The sequence below is a fragment of the Struthio camelus genome, chromosome 2 (assembly GCF_040807025.1).
Source record: "Struthio camelus isolate bStrCam1 chromosome 2, bStrCam1.hap1, whole genome shotgun sequence".
NCBI classification, from domain to species: Eukaryota; Metazoa; Chordata; class Aves; order Struthioniformes; family Struthionidae; genus Struthio; species Struthio camelus.
The window spans coordinates 167,165,837-167,186,588 of NC_090943.1; the positions used below are offsets into that span (position 1 = coordinate 167,165,837).

Sequence of the window (20,752 nt, forward strand, 5' to 3'; positions counted from 1 at the left end):
CATAAAGAATTACTACCTCTTTCAAACACTCTTTGAAGCATCATTTTGGTATATTACTTTTTACATTTCTACTGCTCTCAAAAAATGAAACACCGTTAAGTATGACACTCCTTGTTCAAAGACAGGCTCCCTGCAGCAAGGAGAACGAACCCTGTCTATAAAGGACAGCATAGCCCAATCGACAGATCACCAGGCTGGGAGTTCGGAGACCTTGGTCCAACTTCCAACTCTGTCAATGATCTATTGTAAAACTGTGGGATAACTATCTTTCAGAGCCTCAGTTCTCTGAAGCATCTTTATCTACTTATAATACAAGTTCTTTAGGGTAGAGTTGTTGCTTTATAATATGCTTGTAAGACACCTAGAACAACAGAACACTATCTTCACTCGGGCTCAGGGTGCCGCTGTCCATAGAGCTGTACCAAGCGTGGAGTGAAAAAGTGGCAAATAAAACAAACATACGGGGTGCATGAATGTGTTTAACCATAGCATGATCAAAGGAAGAAGGAAACCAACCTGACATCCTGCACCCAAGAATCAGTGTCTTACTACAGTCCTGATCAGAAAACCCAAGTAATGCCACACAGTAAACTCTCTGAAAAAATACTTGGTTCTTTAAGAAAGGCAGCTCTGCATGAAAATATTTCACTGTAACAATCCTAAAATGGTCCTTTTGTTAATGGGCTTTGTTAAAAAAAGTAATTATTTAGTTTCTTTTAATCAATAAGAAAGGATTTCTTGCCACGTCCCAAGACTGCTTAAAAATCTCCCAACTCACGCCATCTAAATCTGTAAAGATTTTGTAGTCAGCAGTCCAGTCAAATACTGACTTATCAAATACTGACTTATTTCCCAGACAACTGTCTACACGGACAGCAAAAGCAGACAGATCATCATTTCTGAAACATGGGTGTCCCTGAGGTTAATTACCTACATCCTTTTAGATGCACTATGCAAATTGACTTTGCACCCACAGTTCAAACCTACTGCAGTCACAGTTGCAGGTGTACATGAAAAGCAGCCACTTCATTAAAGTGGTTTCCATTTTCTGCTTCAGATAACACAACCTGACAATATTTTTTTTGTTCTCCTTGGAATTGCAGGCCTCAGAATGAGCTGAAAAAGTCTCAGAGCTTTTGTAACAAACATGATGTTATAAAGATCCTTATAGGACATGTCACTGCTGGGGACTGTTAGAAGGCTCTGGATTTTGATCTCCAGTGCGCTGTCAACAGCAGTGCAAGCAGGAGACCTACAAGTTTCAAGCTCTGGCAGAGTGTTTAGAGGTACCTTTTTCACTTGCAGCTCAGACATTTTCACAACACAGAGCGTTAGTCAGGTTTGAATCAAACATACAGGTAAAATCTGCAGCCATCCTCAGAAGCTGATTACCTTGACTAAAAGATTTATGTCCTCTGGAGAGAGTAGGGGAGAAGAACCCTGTGGAATGAGAAATTCATTATTGGAAGCAATTTTGAAAGGCGAAACAGTATGAGAAATTTTCTAGAACATGCCTATGGCCTGGTACTTGTTCTCCTTGAGCTGCGCAGCACTCTTTGGGCCAAATTCATACTTGTCCCCTTACATTATCAATACTCCATGTCATACCTGACGTGCGCTGAACTATTCACATATAGGAAATGCAGTTCCTGCTGAGGGTACTGCACAGTGGTGCTAAGAAGTTGCCATTAAAGCGTTGGCTTTTATTTGTGTGCAGGACATTCAGTTATTTTAATACTGATTCAAATGTATCACAGACACTTTTACTATAACTCCTCATTGATTCTTAGTATTTTTCCTGTAGCTCTTGTCAAGAAGAACAGCAGGGGAAAAACACTGAACTGCAGTTCTGAGGTGAGGTGCGCAGGTAGGAACTGAGATAAAGGAAGAGCAGAAGAAGAGCAGGACAAAAATGTTTGGGGATGTAATACAGAAGTGAAGGCACATACTGGTTTTCCAGGAGGTCCCCTTTCCCCTGGATTTCCAGGAAGACCCTACAGATGAATAGAAAGTAAAATCTGTGAGATTATCATACAATAACACCCTGGCTGCTCCCACACTCTGCTGAATGCTCTGGACTACCACACATTCCTACTTTCTGCCACTGAGCATCAGTTCTGCAGGTCTTTGCATGTGGCAGTTAACTGCTTTAAATACTGGCAACATTAAAACTGGACCCTCTTATGACTTTGTCATTTCTTAACCACTACCTCCTGAATCTCAATTTTCTACAGTAAGACACTTAATTTCCTTAGAGTCAGACAATGTGTGAAATTTTTTTGTCATGTCTCCTGGTCATGGAAAGCACTGTGAACTGCAGTAGCTTTAAGTATGCATGGAAGAAGTTTTAAATCCTGATGATGCCTGGAACATGCAAAATCAAGGCCATGCTTTTGCACAAGCCTTGCAAACAGGTCCCTTGCACCTGAAATAGCAATAAGCCTTTTATGAGATGTGGGGAGGGGGTACTGATATTACTTTTCATGAGATGAAGATGGAGAAATCAGAAGAACCTTTAGAATTTAAGGTCCGGGAAGTCATGATTTGGAAAAGGAGGATGTAACACCTAGAGGGATCTCTATGCAGAAGCCATAACATAACTGGATGGGTCTCCAGAAGGACCAGATCCTACCCACAATGGACATCTCATGCCTGTCATTAGCCTGCTACCCACTGGATCAGCCCTACATTAGGATGGAAAGGTAGAGAAACATCTAGTTTTATTTCAGAAGAACTTATGACTTTGGCAAATGGCTCCTCAACAAAATATGTTCAAATGACCATTTTCAGCTCAGCTCATTGCTGTGCCAGAAGTAACAATTGCAGATTAAGTTGTTAAATGAAAGCTGAGCTATACACAAGCAGTTTGATTATCACAGGGCCAAAAGGAGCCTGATCTTGCTATGCAGGCAGCTAAGGAAAATACATGCTGCAGCCTGCAATGAACGTCAGAGTCCATGCCTGGTGTTTCTGGTCTTGCCAGGCCATATCTCACAAACAGGTACAGCAAGGAGGTGCCCAAGGAGGTGTTTAAAATTCCTCTCAGTTTGCACTGAGCCCTCCTAATTCCTGATATTCTGGACTGACAAATTCTGAATCAGCCATCTCAGAGGTTGAGAATATTGCACAGATACCCAGGAACAGACTGTTTAAAAAAAAAAAAAAAAAACACACACACACACACACAAACACACACAAAAGACAAAAAACAAAACTCACGGATTGGGATCTTTTCATAAATTACTGCTTACATGGGGAACGAATCTCTTGAAGAGGACAGTTGGTTGCTGTCCAGATGGTGACAGCGATATCTACTGCCAGGATCCTTGCAGTGGTGTCTTAAACTGGACTGAGTGAGATTTCCCAAACCATTCTCTGCTGAATTCCTATAACCAGCTGGCTCGTGGTCCTACGTGACCACTCTAGTATATGCGTGATCCATCGTTATTGACTATCTTAAACTACCTACAAAGTATGCCCTATCTTAACCATGTATAAAAGGCTATCCTACATCCCCACTTTTGCATCTGCAGGAAGTTTCTACTGGCTATTTACAAATATCCTGTCTGTGTTCAGTCTGGTCGATACTGCAGCAGGAACCACCTGGGAAAGTTTCTGGGGCAGCCAGATTCTCCAGCCAGGATGTTAGTCAACAATTTGAAGCATACAAGTAGCGTCTCTCAATTGGTCTAGTCTCAGCAGGGACTCCTTAGGGGAAGCTCTGAGGATGTCCAAAATTTTCACCTGGAGAGCTCCTGTAAGAATTAGTAAGATGCTTTGTCGGGAAGGAGGCTGGGAGTTCTGTCAGTCACCTTATCTCAAACTGATAGCCACTGTCTCTCCTCAGTTCTTTGTGCTATCTACTCAGACAACTAGAAGGGGAGCTTCTGGGCCACACAGGGAATTAATGACTTAAGTGCACTTGGTATGCATAGGGCACAGTCCTGAAAACCTGCCACGCAACAACTATAAGTATAGGACAAATGTGAATTTCTCCTTTGTGTCTCACTTTAAATTTAAATTCCATACCTCTTGACACAAGAGAGAGAAAATGGGAAACTACTTTGATTGTTCTCTTGCTATGTCCACATTAAACACTCCTGGGTGAATAACAACCCTTCAGCTACCTCGACTTTCTAAGAGATTAGTATTAAACAGGAACTGAAGTGCAGCTAAAGTGGAATTGAACTGGTATTGAAGTTCTAGGAATAAAATGCCTCTTTCCTGAGGAGCTAAACCTTCCACGGGTGAGAATCATGGAAAGATAAGGTCTGAATAAGAGAAAAGATAAAGTCTGAATAAGAGAAAAGATAAGATCTACGCTCATAATTCCCCACAATTGTCTTTTGGGGAAACTGAGGAGATATGAGAAAACCTTATAGCTGTTCTTAGTTTTGATGCTTCTACAGAACAGCAATGCACTAGTTAGAAGACTGGGATGTTTCCAAAGGGCCTTCTCTTTCACAGCCGCTAATCTTCAGGTCATGCTTTTGGCATCCACTCCTCCGTGGTTCTCAGGCATTTCTGAAACTGGGAAGTGGGTTGCCTAAATAATGATTACGCAGGTCTTACATTGCCAGGTCAAAAAGACTCACACAACACTTGCTTTAAGGAATCTGACACAAATCAAAGACCTGAGCCATGAGAATCATTCTAGATCAGAAAGTAACAGAGAAAAGCCAATTCAGAAGTGTCTTTCACACTGATTATTAACATATCTATAAATAAACTATTTCTACCATAGGGCCTGCTTACAGTTTTTCACTTTGGGATCTGAAGCATGGTATGGAACTAGAGGTGGAATTTGAGTATTTAAGGAAGATTTATTTAAATAAGAGTATAGGAAAGGGTAGGTTAATCATGAGAAAAGAAGAGAGTGACTAAAACTGAAATGCTGGGAAAGATTTAAGCATGCCTTAGATATCCATGTGGCAGCAGAATGGCTTGAAGGAGATGGAGCTATTTTCTTGAAAGGTGTGTGACGTGGAGCTGGTGATAAGTCTTTAACAGCAGGCAAATAAGCCAGGATGAGAAACTAAGCTATGTGCCATGGTTGATGAACCTGAAAAGCTTTGCGTACCCTGGAAAAGTCAAACGGTTGAAAGGTACAAGACTGCAGGAGGAAAGTGTCCTTTGAAGAATTCTTGTCTGATCTGAAACGAACAAATCAGATGTGGAACAATGGCACTTTGGCACGTTGCATTTATCAGAGAGCAGGAGGCAATTGGAAGCAACGTCCAAAGCAGAGAAAGGATTGCTGGAATACAGAGGCCTGGAATTAGAAAAGGCTGTCAGGCGGTGCCAGGCTGCAAACATCACTCAGAGCAGAACGAAAACGCTAAAAGGAAGGTAGGGTATAATTACATCTGACAGGCTGACTAACAGAGGGGAAATTGGAGAAAGGGAAAGCTAGAAAAGAAAAAAAAAAAGTAAAAAAACCAAAAGAACTCAAAGAGTCTGTATAAAAAACTGGACAGCACTGGAGAGAAGAGCCGTTAATATGACGTGGGAACATACACAGACCCAACCAACAACCATCATTTGAAAACCTCAAAAAATTCAACAGTTTTTCAGGAGTTTATAGCCAACAGTAGCTGAGGTAAAGTAGAACGTCAAATAAGAAGACTGCTAAAGTGTATCACTGCAGGAAAAAGAAGTGAGAGATGAAGAGGTATGACGCATCGAATCCAGAATGCTCGATGTGCCTGCAACATCTGGCACACAAGAATGGTCTCAAACTCGAAACTAGTGAAATCTGCATACGACTAACTGCATAGCGGTGCTCAGATAAATGATGTATTTGAAAATAAAAGAGAATGTTTATAAGGGAGACCAGTCACACCAAGCAGTAAAATCGAAGGCTTATAAAAGTGAAGTACTAGTAAAAGACCGGCAATTAAATACAAAATGTAATAGTTTAAGTAGGTTATAATTTCTAGGAATAAAAAGCCAACAGGAGGTTTGATAAGGGCACCTTGATTTGGGGTGTACAAACTCTAAAATAAACACAGAGACTCCTTGGTAGTGGCCTTTAACTAGATGAGTAAGCTCACCACGGAACAGAAAACTCTATTTTTCAGACCCAATAGCAGTAATGTACGCATCCACAAAGTTTTTGTAATTATAAAAATAAACGCAGGAGGAAATTAACTTCCTGGTGATACTAGAACTTAATTACCAGAAATAATTAACATAATTTTAAAAGTAATTAATGTTTATGTTAATTATGATTATCATAATCAAAAACCAGAAAGACCCCATCAAATAACAGTAGGACAAGAGACCGTCTCAGTCAGCGTGTGTATCAATTTAAGGGAACTAGGTAGGTATGTTGAACGGAAACATTTTCTCCTTCAGCAGACAGGGAGAGGAGGGTGGATGCTTTCAGAGAAATACGTTGAATTATTTTTTGCAACTCTCAGAGCAAAAGATGGATCTGACCATTTTCTCCAAAAAAGGCCCTGAAGGCTATGCTTTTTTAATACTCAATACAGGAAATATTGCCACCTTAAAATGAGTTTTGATTTTTTTCCCCCCCACAGGAAAGTTCAATGAATATTTGAAAGAACTGAGGGTATGAAATATAAATGATATATAATAGTCCTGCTGTGGAGTAAAGCAGCCCTGCTACAGAGAAAAAACAGTAGAAGACCATACAAAAGCCTCTGGAAGACATTTGTCAGGCTTTAAAAACTGGGACTTCAGTTAATCAAACAATACGAGAAAATATTAAATACGGGAGAAAGACAACAGAAAAAGAAGGCAACAGGTCCAGCTGTGCTTTGCTTTACCCCAGAACAGCCTGTAGGGATTTACAGACATAACGAACTTTGTAGTACAGCTCTTACAAATAAGCTCTGATCCTCATGCTAGGACTAACAGAACAAAGCCAAACCTGCACAACTGTACTGCAAACCTGGGCAGGGAATTTCAAAATCTAAAGTTTAATAAAGCAAAATGCTATCCTGAGAAGTCTTTGACATTTGGTCAAGTTGACAACAGATGTTTCAAAAGGTGACCTGGCACACTGAGTGCTGTGGCAAAAAATATGGCACATTCTTCTAGGGCACTAGAGAGAGGCCAGGATGCATTCATGTAAAAGACAATCTATTCACTTATAGGAGATTATCCTAGTCAAACCTATCGCAAAAGAAGTATTTAATGTTCCACCTCCCCAAATACAGCTGCAACTCTGATTTGACAGTATCAGGGAAAATGACAACTTGCAGCAGACACGCTTTCAAGAGTATCTGATAACTCTGCAATTGGAAAAAAAATAATGCACGGAGTGACCTGGTGTATGTAAATATGGTTTGAAAGAATTATTCAGTCTCAGAAAAAAAAACATGGAATACATTTGCAAAGGTCACAGAAAAAGACAAGACATTCAGGAAAGTCACTAAGGCTATTGCTAGCGAATGGTTTGGAAATTACATGGCAAGCTGATATTAGCAACTCAAATCACAGCTTTCTCTAACTGATGAGACACACTGTTTAGACACAACAAGGTGCAAAAGTGGGCATGCTTCAAAGAATACAGGAATGCTATGTAGATACAGAGGAGTGCAAAAGCAGAACCTGAAATACTTTGTACTCATCATAAATGACAGTGGAGATCAAGAAACTGCAAATGCATGATCTTGTCAAACTAGGTATCCCTGCTGCTATATCAAGAAACGCTGGAATATGCCCTGAAGTAAATGTAGCAATATGTATGTATCTTGAAACACAGGTAGAACCGCTTCCCAGGTGACCAAACAGAATACAGAGAGCTTCTAAAAGACATACTGAGTGCAATTAAAACAGTTAGTGTTATGGGATGTGTTTTATAAGGACTATAATGAATGGTCATGTTAGAGCAATTTTCTAGGGGGGAAAGAAAAGATGTAAAGATTGTGGTACTGCTTTCTCCAAGAGCTGACCAGTGAACGCTGATCTGAGCAGAGACAGAGTAAACTCAGAAATGCCAACTCTACGCGTTTCCTCATACCATATAGTTATAATAAACCTATAACAAGCCATCTATTGTATCTCCTGTTTAAAACTGTTTGGCTAAAAGAACTCAAACATCTGAGTTAACTCTAGGGGAACTCTAGGGCAAGTCAGGATAGACCTAACACTGAAGCTGTGGTTGCTCAGGGACAAGGGATGGTGGAGACAACGGATAATTTACTCTAACGATGATGGGGCGTGGAGGAATACCACTGCCATAATGACTGTGTATTATGACAGGGGCAGGTGGAAGAAAACAGGACCTTCTTCTCCAAATGCTTTGGGAGGAAGGTAGATCCATATCAAACAAAAGCAAATCCTTTAGGCCAACTGGTGTACTTCAGTGAGGCCACGCTAGAGATGAAAACCATGTGCATGGACTTCCTGAGAACCGCTACCCATTTCAGACACATTTCAGCATCACAAAGCAATACTGAAGAAGGGTATTACAGAAGGCCAATATCTCTTCACATTCCAGTATTCCCTCAACAGGCACAAATATAAAGATCAAGCCTTTCAAAATCTTCTGAGCCCTCTAGCCAGTTTTCTCCCAGGACTGGTTTCTGCATCACAGAGCTGCCTGACCAGTAGAGGAGAAAACTTCTCTTCCCCTTCTGATTCAACACTGTGACAAAGTCGGGCAGCAACAGGGGTCAGCTTTCCAACTGGGAGTTTGCCACATTTTTCTCTATCTCTCAGCACCATGACTCACCCACTGAGATGGCAGGAGTTAGAAGAACACGCTGAGACAAGGTTAAAATGTCATCTCTCCTACACAGCAGCAGCAGCAAAATTAACTCACAAAAAGCTTTTTAATGGCTGTGGCCCTGTTTTCAGAGAAATATTGCAGATTACTTATTTCAGCTGTTTCTAATATGTTCCTAAACAGCTTAACAATCATCCTTTTCCAGTGTGGGTCCGTTCTTCATTGTCAACTGCCAAGTCCCTTCTCTAGTGTCATTTTAAAATGGCTCACTGATAACGCTTCCAACACTTGCCTTGAGGTTACTCTCCAGCCAAATTGGGTTTTTTTTGTTTGTTTGTTTTTTTCCCCCTGACATCCTGCAGAACATGTGAGAGCTCCATTTCTGGGAGCCAGCTCCCTTGGATCATCCTAGTAACACTCAATGACTGCAGTTTAGCGTGAGCACGATTTATACAAAAGTTAGATTTGAGCACTCTCGAGCGCTTAAAATTTTATTCTACTCACATCCTGGCCAGGAGGCCCCTGCGGCCCAGGGATACCAGGTACACCTCGGGGACCCTGGTAGGGAGAGAAGAGAGAAAGCCAGTAACATGAACAGCAGTTATCATCTGACTGTTAGCAACCGACTACATTCAGAGAGAGCCTAAGAAAAAAACTGATCCCACATTGCACAATTATCAGTCACTTCTGTACATCAAGGGACTTTATATGCATCACTAAAGGAAAGCTTCACACACCTTCATTGGTAAAGTAATAATGATTTTTTTTTTATAGGCAGGCAAGCTTATGAACAGGGAGGAAATATGACTGACAAGACAGGAGGACAGGAGAGGAGGAAAGAAGGTCCAGCTCCTCAGCACTGACCTAGTAAACACCAGGGCTGGCTACAGGGCTAGAAATTCATGCTAGTGTATCCCGAGATCACAGTATCCAGTTACTTGTTCCACACTAATGGATTGAAACCTTATAAAACTGTAGATTCATGAATTAGGGGTGTTCTGAGAATACTGAAAAATAGGGTTTTCTATAAGACTTACGCAAACAAAATGCTTAAAAATACTTAACTTCAAACTTCTGAGGAGCCCCATCGATTATAAAGCATAACAGCGTAATTACATGCCTCAAAATACATTTTCTGAATGAATACTTAATCCATTAACACATTTTTTCCACCTGTAGGTCTGTATCGACAGGTAAGGAAAACCTGTCACCACACCAAGAGCCTGAATCAACCTTTCTCTCATAAACCACTATAGCGGAAAGGTAGTTGGTAATGTAAAAGCGAGGAGGTCGGGGTCACCCACCCTGTAACACTACCATCCTTACCCAAAAGGAAACAAAGTAAAAATGCATTTAAAAAATCACTGGTAGAAAAAAATAATTCATTTGCTTGTCCCCTCCACATAAAATCTGGGTGTAGTTAGAAAGACATACTGTACCAATGACCCTTTGTCTCCCGGGGGTCCTACAGGGCCCTGTGAACAGAGAAGACACAGCAATCAAAATACTAGCAGAGCTCAAAATTAACATCTCAGTTGATTGATCAGAGCTGGTTCCAAAGTATAGAGATAGTAAAAAGTAGAGAGGGAAACGTAGGAAAAGCAGCAAGTTTGACAAGAGGCTCACCCGGGCCTGATGGAACAAAAGACTAGAAAGAGAAAATGAAAAAAACACAAATCTGAAGGAAATGTGGGAGCTCAGACTAAGTCATGAGAAGAGAGGCCAGTGAATGACTGCTCCAGGCAGCCAGCAGGATCAAGGTGCAAGGTTACATGATTACACAATACTAATGGTGAACACAGACCCAGTGAGGACCAGGAGAAAAATGACATGAGGAGGAACCCTAGTAACCCAATCAGTGAAAACCTCATTAGTGAAAACCAGAGCACTGAATCTGCTACTCCTAAGACCATCAGAGAACAATTAGACCACTGTCGCTGGTGTGAAACCCACTAGAACGAGTCAACTAAAGAAAGCATTCTTCAGAGAAGTCCATGCAAACTAAACGTTATTGCCTACAGGTGTAGAAGACATACTGTGGGAAATATGCGGGAAAGAATTTGAAGTCTGTGTAAAACTTAATTAGGGGATGTTTTAAGGAGATTGTGGGAAAGTGCAAAACTTAACTATGGGGTGTTCAGGGAAAGGATTGAAGCTGGGGGAAGGGAATGATTGAGGTGGATCATGGAGGAACAGGTATGAGAAATAGAAAGAAAAGGGATCAAAGTGGTCAGTTATGCATTAACATGTTGCTGGTCAGTACGCTTGTCTGACTGAGCTCTGTGCTTGATCAGCACTGCCTGTCCTATATTCTTATCAAATTCTGTTCCTGTCATCAGTGTGGGCGAGCTCATTATTCTGAACATTAATAATCTTGAAGGCAGACTAGCTGGCAAGTTGGAAAGGTCTGAGCGCCAGCAACTGGAGTGAGAGGTTGGGAGCCCAAGGGGCTCACCTCTCTGGGTGCCAGAAACTGGAGGAGATCAAGCTCTGGGGGCTTGGTACTGGGCAGACTGAGACCATCTGATGGAGAGACCCATATTGTGTGTGCATATTTCGTTAGTCGCCCTCAGTCAGAGGGGAGGAGCACGACTGAGCCATTGTCATTCATGTTTCTGTGAGTGCTGGTTAGGTTTATATGGGTGTCGATAAAGGCACTGTTCTTCGTCTGCATGGCCGTGCACGTGTGTCTGTGTGCGCTGAGTGTGCATGTCCCCGTTGGGAGTATGTGCTCAGCCTCACCCTCACTCCAGACTGGACCTGGGGACACAGAACTGCAGCCGTTGGGCTGGCACATGACAATCCCCCTGGGTCCCAAAGCTAACTGTATTCAGCCACCTCTAACACAAGGAAAAGCAATCCATAGGACCAGCACGCTCTTCAGATAAGGTCAAAGCAGAGAGTCCAGTGGGTTTGTGTCTGCTGCTCATCTAGCGTTGCAACTTAAAACGGTACTACTGAGCACACAGGGCTCAGAAGGAGGCATGCCCGTTCTGTAGGAATACGATGAAAGTGATGTGGTACCCATTTCCAGCACAGATGAATCAACTTGGTGTCCAAACACATCCAAAACAAGGCTTGACCTCACAGCTCCGAGGTTGTGTTTAAATGGTGTTAGAAAAGCAAATACTAAGTCTAGAGACATCCTAAAAAGTTAGCATTTATCAATTAGTATCATATAGCAACATGATTTACCATTTCAAGTTATTTTCCTGCACTAATTGGGAAAGTACTGTACTTAGATAACCACTGCATGGAAACATTAGCTGGGGCTGGCTTTACTATTCTGCCATAGGTATAGTGTCAGGGGGTGTACAAAGGGCTGCAAAAGAATGCAAGGCCTCTCATGTCCTCTAGCAGTTACAGCTAGGAATAAGGTTTGTTTCCTCCTAAACATGCTTCGCTTCCACATTCACTGTATATCTGGAAGCACTCTCAAATCCCCATGATCTCAAGAGGAGTCGTTCACGCCAAGTAGGCAGAACAGTCTGATCCTGATGACATGAAAATCCAAACTTTCTGGAACAGAGCCACAGATATACCTCGTGGGTATAACTTGTACCTACCAAGAAGGGTACAGTCTCAACATTCACAGTAGGAGGCGAAGGCATAACTGGATAAGGTCTCACTAAACCTCTGTGGGAAATGATGGTGATGACGGCTTTCTTGGAATACAGCTCTTTAATCAACCCAGTTTTGTATTTATCAGAGCACTGACTGTCACTGATGCGGGCACAAGTGTCACACCCATCCCTTCTAATGGGGTGAGAGTAAGGTTAAATCTCCCCGTTAGCCCAATCCTTCTGGCTCAGTACAGATCTTGGATCACATCCACAGCCAATGCATCAAGATGTTGCAGGAAAGTCACAAGTAACACACAGCGATATCAATCACTCTGATAGCACTTTCTTGTCTTTCCCTTTCAACTGAAAAACAAATGTAGACAACACGTGTAGACATCTGAGCCACGAACGGCAGCCTCTGGGATAGTTTGTAATTTCAGCGGGTAAAATGTCCCATAGGTTCTCGGCACAGCTGAGCACAGGGAACCCATTCACTGGTTGGCAGTGGGTAATTTTTTATCTCATCGCAGGCTGCAGCAGGATCTGCTACTTACAGGGGGTCCAGCCAGCCCGATTCCTGGAACACCTCTATCTCCGGGCTGCCCAGGAAGGCCAGGAGCTCCTCTTTCCCCCTAAAATGAAGGAAGAAATTAAAGAACGTCCAGGTTTTGCGCACTCTTGAGAAAAACGTGTTGCAATGCAATAAGGATTTACAAGAGCGTAACACTGATACATCCTGCACTGACCCTCTCCTCTAAGGAGCCGTATCAGGTTGCGACAGCTTGGGGACGTGGGACAGCTAAACTGCCTCCTTCCTTCACATGGTGTCCCAGCCCACTTCAATGAGCGCTTACCCAGTTACGATGTACAACACATCACGTAACACAGCAGGAACAGAGCCTCTGCAAATATTTTAGTTTAATCGGGTAGATAGCATTCGACTTCCAAAAGCACACCCTTCTGCTGGGCTGGTACCCTGTACTAACTTGAGAACCTTCGATATTTGTTGAGACTTGTGTAGTACTTCTCCTTTCATGGGGTTTTACACTTGCATTTCAAACTGCCTGCAGAGTATCAGGCACTCCTCATGCTTTTGGGAAATACTAAGCATCACATGGTGCTTTTCTTTCTCTGCACTTCTGTGGTAGACAGCTAATCTGCAAACAGAGCTAAATACAGATTATTTACCGGGGGAAGACAGAACTGGAAGTGCTGGGTTACATCTTAACATTCTCCTTTCCTTTACCAGGATAGGCCTCTTCACAGCAGCATACTAGCAGTACTTTTTCCAATAATCTAGTGGTTCTACCACTCTGAATAGCAGACTATACCACAAATGGAGAGACTTCACTTCTAGAAAACGGAATTTTCGGTAGTAAAAATTGCAAGGCGCAGACAACCATTTGACACTGTTTAATGGCAGTTATAGACAGAAAGTTAAGAAAGAAGAGAATGTGTTCAGCTACAATACTTAACTTTAATGTCTGTTCTCTTGTTATATGGAGAAACACCAGACAAGATTTTTATTGATAGTACTGCAGTTGTGAGCTTCAGTCTCATGTTGGCAATTGAATTATAACGACGAATCTTATTTATGTTATTTATTATTATGCTATTTCCAGCTATTACTCTAGAAAAAGTGTTGCTCGTGGATTCTGCCTACCCAAAAGTCAGTTTGCAATATCTCCTACTTTTTTTCTCTTTCTTTCTTTTTTCTTACACTAAGCTCAGTTTACAAAGAAACAATACTGCAGTTACAGGAAATATGTTTTGATTAGTTAAAAGACTCCAGCAGATTCCTGATCCATTATTTTGTTCTAGAACATAATTTCAATACAAAAAGCTCAACCCTATTTTTGCATGCACAGTTCAGATTCCTATCATCTCATATTGATACTGAACAGTATACTTCATTAGGTTTCTTTCAGTGCTTTTTTTGATTTTTGTATTAGTTCGTACGCTATTGTTGTGCCTGTGTTCTGAACTGTCCAAGATATATACAAACAGAGTAAAATGTATTTATAAATGCAGCAACACCAAAAGGAAATGTTTCAGAGCAGTTTGATTATTTCAAAAACATGGGACCTAGACGGATCTGTTCTTACATTGCTATATCCCTACCTGTATCATTATACAGTCTGTTTCAACATCCTATTCATCTTTCAATCCTGATCAGGACACAGTCATTGCAACGAAGAGAATTTTTGTCACATATGTTTCAAACACAATGCTTCCAGAAACAAGCATTTTTGTTGTTTTATTCCTTTCTCTACTTGCTGTATACTTTTAAGGGAATAAACATTATTTTCAATTAAATAAATTAATGCTGTTATCTTTAATCAACTAGCTAATCTTTTTCTTAGCTATAATATAAAAGAGCAAACCAGTCCCACTGAGAAATAATAGATCTTCTCCTTGAGACAGGTGAAAGAAATAAGTGGCATAGAGAAGTGCTCTTAAAAGTACTGACGGGTACTCTCAAGTGTAGTTCATCCTGTAAGCTATGCCAGTGTCTCTCTTGTTGCATGGATTAAAGGTCACAAGGGACAGTTTGCTTGAAAAAGTGTGCAGCATTTAGCTTTTAGTCTCAGTGTTGAACTCACATAATGTTGGAAGAAAAAGTAAGTACGAGAAGTGAGCACAGTTAACTCATATCTCAATATTCGCACCTACAGAGATACTGGAAAAGTAAAAAAGGACCTCTCCCTCTCTAAAAGGCTAGGAAGCTTTTGCGCAAAAGCTTCACCAATTCTATTTTGCACTGAAAAACAGGCTAACTTTTCACCATAGTTTTTCCTCCAGTTCCAGCAATGCAGGGAAGCAGTCCACAATGAACAATAAAATCAAGGCTCACCTTATGCCCAGAGGGTCCTGGCAAGCCTGGTGGGCCTCTTTCTCCCTAGAATGATAAAGTCAAAACCAGAAAAGAGTCAACACATAGCCAAATAGGAGCCTGCCCTTTGAGAGAGTCAAAGCAAAAGGAGTCCTCACCACCTTACATCGTCCTAACAATATTTTACTGGTAACTTGTAAGCAAATGAAATAATCTGTTAACTTGGCTAGAATTGCGTGCTTTTAGGGAACTTCTTGCAAGCTAGGTATTTTTGTATTGGTCACAAGGACTGATACATCCATGTGGTTAGTCCCTGCGGAGCTATCCTTTTTGGATGGCCTACATGGCACGTTGAAGGGGGTTTCATGATCAGCCTCAGCTCTTTCTCCCTTTGGATGGTGCAGTGGGATCCATAGCATTCTGAAGAAATAAGCCTTTGCTGTCTTCAGGTAGACAGTCTGTAAGCACTTGTGAAAATTCAGCCTAACTCCATACCAAAAATCTATCAGTCCCCTACAGAAGGCATGTTTGTCCAGCTCACATTGAACCCAGTCCTTCGTGAGTGCAGAGCTTGCCAGCAGTTTACCTGTTCTCCATCTTTACCCTTGCCGGGCCCACCGGGCTCTCCAGCAGGTCCTGGCTCACCAGCTGGACCGGGTACACCTGGTTTTCCTTCTTTTCCTGGATCACCCTGTAGAAGACAATCCATCAGACCTGTTAATCACACCCTAAAGACCATTTATGTCTCAGATCTTTCATACAGACTAAAAGTTATAAATGTTTGTCTAGCCTTTTCATCTGATTTTTCCTTGGTATTATAGAAAGTCCTCTTTTAAGGGAAAACTTTTTCTTTAGTAATCTCAAGGCAGTTGTAATTTTGCCTAAAAAAGGAAAATAGTACAACAAAATACACTGAGAACCAGCCATATCAGAAAACCTTTGATTCATGTATGACCCTGAAGCACTTATATTCAGATGAAGATTCTGAGTCAACAGCCCAAGGTGTCAGAAGAAGGGAAGAAGGGAGTCTGTGCCGGAACATGGTCAGAAAGGGGTCCTTAGTGGGAGAACTCCCTGCCTTCTCTCCTCCATCAAGGTCTTGCCTGTTGGAGCTCAAGGACCCATTAGGAGTTTCTGGGGAGCATACAGTTTGTGAATGAGTCAAAGACTCAGCTGGATCTTGGTAATATGTAACACGATTTGACTGGAAGGCGAGGATTGCACCCCGATTTTGAACCTGCACCCTGCATATATGGGGCCATGTTTCTAATTAATCATTTATACTCCAGTGAACAAAGATCAGGGCTCCAGAGTGCTGGGCATTGTGTAAAGTAGCAGCAAATTACAAATCCCTGACTCAGAGAGCTCACTGTCTAGCTATGAGATAGGATGCAACAGTTGGCAAGTCAGACGAAGGCAACGAAGGGTTCACTGGAAAGCTGAAGTAACAGTACAATTACAAGCGCTTATCAAGAGAGCAGAAAGCTGTTTCCTAATCAATGAAAGTCAGTTTTCCTTCCAGTTTTGGATTTACAGCGGTAAACAGGCATCTCAGAAGGTACTCAAAACACCAAATCCCCACTCCGCTCAGGTGGTGAGGACAGCAGATCATCATCTTTGCATAAATGCGTAACACTGACTTCACTGTGTCCAGTTCTATCTTAGCCGATGTATGAGGTAAATTAGAAAGGTGCAAAAGGGTGAAATCCTTATAGCATGTGTAATGAAGAAGGTCAGACAAGATGATCTAATGAGCCTGTGCCTTCTAGCAGTCTGTAAATCTATGAAATCTTTTCACAGTTTGGACTGCTTCTCTTGCAGGTTATTTAAAATGCACTTTTATCTGGCCAAGGTAAAAAAAAAAAAAAAAAAAAAAAATCCATGAAAGAACAAACTCACCTTTTCCCCCTTTTCTCCATCCTTTCCTGGTAGCCCCGAGCCTCCAGGCACTCCCTGGAGAGAAAAGAACTTTAAGGTTTAAAACTTTCTTTTTAGGCAACATATGATGCTAAGGAAAATGGACAGATCAATGCGTTCAGTACAGTATAGCTCAAGGATTAGTATCAGTTTTATACTTCCCAGTTCAGACAACCTGTAAGCCAGAAAACAGCACAGAAGAGCTGTGCACCAAGTACTTACAGGATTTTTTTTGTCAATATAAAAAAGAACTGGGCAACTAAAGCAAAAAGCAAGTTAATCCCAGATTTGTTCATTCTCCTTTTACCAACAACTATTTTTTTCCTTCTGTGAAATCCTCAGCAATTCCTGGTACATTACAGGCAAACCCCAAATCATCAGAGAAGCCAAAAGTTTCCCACTATTCATTTTTTATGCCTAATGTTCCACAAAGTAATGCAATGGAAAATCTAGCTATGTTTATTCTACCTTCCTTTTTTGTTTTCAAGCTTCTTCATGCCGAGGCAGATCTCAAAGGAATCCTCGTCAAAATATAGGTGATTTACCTCCAAATCAAATACTGTAACTTTGTAACTTATCAAAATGGGGCTTAGTGTTATGGAATGGTTCTCCACATTAGGAGAATGTGAAATGATGGCTTGGCATCAGGAAGATTGCATTGACCTCCTCACAGAACTGATGAAACAATTATTTTCTTTTCTGCACCAGTAAAAATGATAACCCCATACACTAGTTTTCATAGGTACAAATATACCAGCAGCAGACTCAGAAGTTTGCACAAAGGAGTATGATATGGGAAAAGGTCTTCACTTTGGCTACCATTCCCCAGTCTGAAAAAAAATTGCTGGATTAATACAATCAAATCACTTGTAGAGAAGCAATGATTAGAAAGCTAATTCAAGAGTTCTGGGATTGCCCAGTTTATAAACTCTGCCTTAGAGAGTCCTCTGCACTAAATCACTGTGTCTGAATATGTTATAACACTAGACCTAACTGCTGTTTTTCACTTAGAAGTCCACAGGAGCCCCAAGCAATATAAAGAAGATTACACTGGTGGAGCAGGGAGTAGAATTTAGTCAGATTTCTACACAGTTTTGCTCCATCATGCAAAATGTAACGATGGCGATGAACCTCTACCTATTTAAGAACACCACTGTATTGATTTCAAGGCTCTCATCGTAGGATCAAGTATTTATGTGCTCTCACAATAGAAATGGGAGCCAAGTATCCAATCCCTACATCAAGGAGCCATGTTTCCAAAAGGGAGGGCAAATGGAAATGAGGAGCAGGAAACCAAAACAGAGAGACAATATACACTGGAATTTTTCTCTTGAATAGCTGGCAGCAAACAATGTTCTGGATAACCTGAGAAGCAATGAAACAGCTCCATGCCCGCCTCCTTGCTACAAATGAACATGGAAATAAGTTGCATGGAACAGACGGGAAAACAAATACACTGGTACACACATACCACATTTCCTGGTAAGCCTCTTGGACCTGGGGGTCCTGCTGGTCCAGCTGCACCCTGTTTTAAGAAAATGAAACGTGTGTGCATATATAATTCACAATGTGTACCACCAGAGGAACAAGAAGCTCCAAATGATGTTACAGTTCCTGTCAGACCAGGTGTTGTACAAGAGTAAAGCAAAAAATAGCGTTTTTGTAAAACACTTTGTAGTATAAAGGCGGATGAAACATTACAAAATGGATGAAGACTCACCTTGGGAACTTAAAATTACCCACTATCAAAATAAATCCTAAATCTAGCTCAGATACAGGAAGAGAGGTCTGATCCTGAAACATCCAAAGAACAGAGGAAAATATGCTGATTTATCTTTAAAATAAAAATCTAGGTCAACAGAATATCCTTCGCTGACAATTCTACCCTTCTTTACTTTGGGGAGCAATACCTGAAAACACTCCTTTGCACAATACAGATCAACAGCACAAAGCATTCAGAATGCTGAATTTCTGAACTGCAAGTCTTTGGCTGCAATTGAAAGCTTTTTAGGATGGAAATGTCCAGGATCTCCTAGTCAGCAGAGGTATATGTTTGGGCTTACCAAGCTCTGTTTAGACACTTTCCACTAGACGTAAGAGGTTGAAGTTGTTACCTCTGCAGTTGCTCAGCACCCTGTACTGGCCGGGGTTCATCAGCCATCACAGCTTTGCAAGCAAAAGGAATTCTGTTTGCACTCCTAGTGCATTTGGAGCTAACGCAGCCAGACCATCTAAAGACTGGGTAGTAATATCTTGCAGAAGGACAATGCAAACAATTGGGAGATGATGAAAATCTTCCACAGCCAGCACAGGTCTTCACAAAGTGAAGGTCTTATCTGTCACCTTTGGCTCACTACAGGAGAATTAAAGTTGTCCTCATTTCTGTGTTATTCACAGTCACCGATCTACTAGCCAACAGGAGTATGCGCAACAGTGCCAACATCCTTCCAGCCACCAACTTACACGAAAAAATAAGATCAGTGGATAGATCTGAGTTTGTGGGCAGGGGTTGCCCTTACTCTCCTCCCCTGCCCCCCCTCCCCCAAAAAGGTTATGGAGTCCTTCAACTGAGAGCGACAGAGAGCTGCGGAGAGATGAGACAGGAGGTTCAGACTTTAGGGTGGAAGCATTGCTAGAGAGAACCTCTGAGCACAAACCCAAGAAGGAACACTGTGAACATGAAGAGGTGAGAAAGGATTTCAGCTCTGTTTCATCTGGATTTGCTATAGCTTCTTTCTCCCAGACACAAACATCCTCTCTCCAAATCAGGAAATATTTCTTCAAACATTCCCCTTTCACTCATTACTGAAAAGGTATGTGGCATTTTATCTGGCCACAGAGGGCTTATACCCTGTCACAATAATAAAAAAGGATTTGAGTCCTTTGCTGCTCTTCAGCACACAGTCAGGCAAGAGCAGCACTCTCCACAACAGATCCCTCAAAAAGCGGTACTGGATGATTCTTCTGGTGACGAGCCTTTATTAAAGAATGCAGAATTGACTAAGAAGCCTAAAACCAACCATGATCAAAAACTAATTCTGGCTGATGAGAAGTGAGTTCTCTGCACCAGATGGCTGTCTGGGCTTGGCTGATATCACAATGCAGTAACAAGCTCTGCAGGCACCTCACTCAGAAAAGAGGGCATTTTATTAGAAAAGGAGAGACTTGACACACAATTTAGAGCTGGACTGATTCGGGCATTGATCTGTTTGGTGCAGCTGTGTCTATTTGCCCACAAGCAGCAACACTTCTTCCAGCTACAGCTTAGGATGTGCCCCCGTGCACAATTACCCTGGCACTTCAGAGTCCTTTCAGGTGTGTTACTGATGGGGGAATAATGCTCCAAGTGAAGCAGTTACTTACAGTCTCTCCAGGGGCTCCAGCTTCTCCTCGGGCTCCTTTCTGCCCCTTTGTGCCCTGCACAGAAAAAAAAAAAAAAGGAATTCCAGCTGATTAGAAAAGGGATGGAACTGCCTGCCAGACAAAAAGACTCCGAGTCTTCATGACGCCTGAACGTGCACTAGGCAACAGTCTGAGCTAATCAATTCACAAAGTTTAACGGCTGAGGAAATGGCTCCCAGTTCTCTATGCAGCAAAAAAAGGATATAAAAATAAAACTCTGGGACATAAGAAGAATTACTGATGACTGATCAGCTCACAGGCTGTTTCTCAGCACTCAATGCTGAAACTTGCAGATATCCATCTGGGTGAAACTCCTTCCTCTCCTCAAGCCTACCAGCT

At 41.7% G+C, this 20,752-nt stretch overlaps 1 protein-coding gene across 4 annotated transcripts in view; it reads right to left on the reverse strand.

The window, feature by feature from the left end:
• The window catches only part of COL22A1 (collagen type XXII alpha 1 chain), a 237,521-nt gene that overhangs the window by 29,682 nt on the left and 187,087 nt on the right, over window positions 1-20,752 (reverse strand). For all 4 annotated transcript variants that reach the window (XM_068933389.1, XM_068933387.1, XM_068933388.1 and 1 more), the window contains 10 exons: window positions 20,375-20,428; window positions 18,483-18,536; window positions 16,994-17,047; window positions 15,681-15,785; window positions 15,116-15,160; window positions 12,816-12,893; window positions 10,138-10,173; window positions 9,203-9,256; window positions 1,950-1,994; window positions 1,393-1,440 (listed from right to left, as the gene is read on the reverse strand). In XM_068933389.1, coding sequence (XP_068789490.1) covers window positions 1,393-1,440; window positions 1,950-1,994; window positions 9,203-9,256; window positions 10,138-10,173; window positions 12,816-12,893; window positions 15,116-15,160; window positions 15,681-15,785; window positions 16,994-17,047; window positions 18,483-18,536; window positions 20,375-20,428 — 573 coding nt within the window. The remainder of the gene's footprint in view (window positions 1-1,392; window positions 1,441-1,949; window positions 1,995-9,202; window positions 9,257-10,137; window positions 10,174-12,815; window positions 12,894-15,115; window positions 15,161-15,680; window positions 15,786-16,993; window positions 17,048-18,482; window positions 18,537-20,374; window positions 20,429-20,752) is intronic.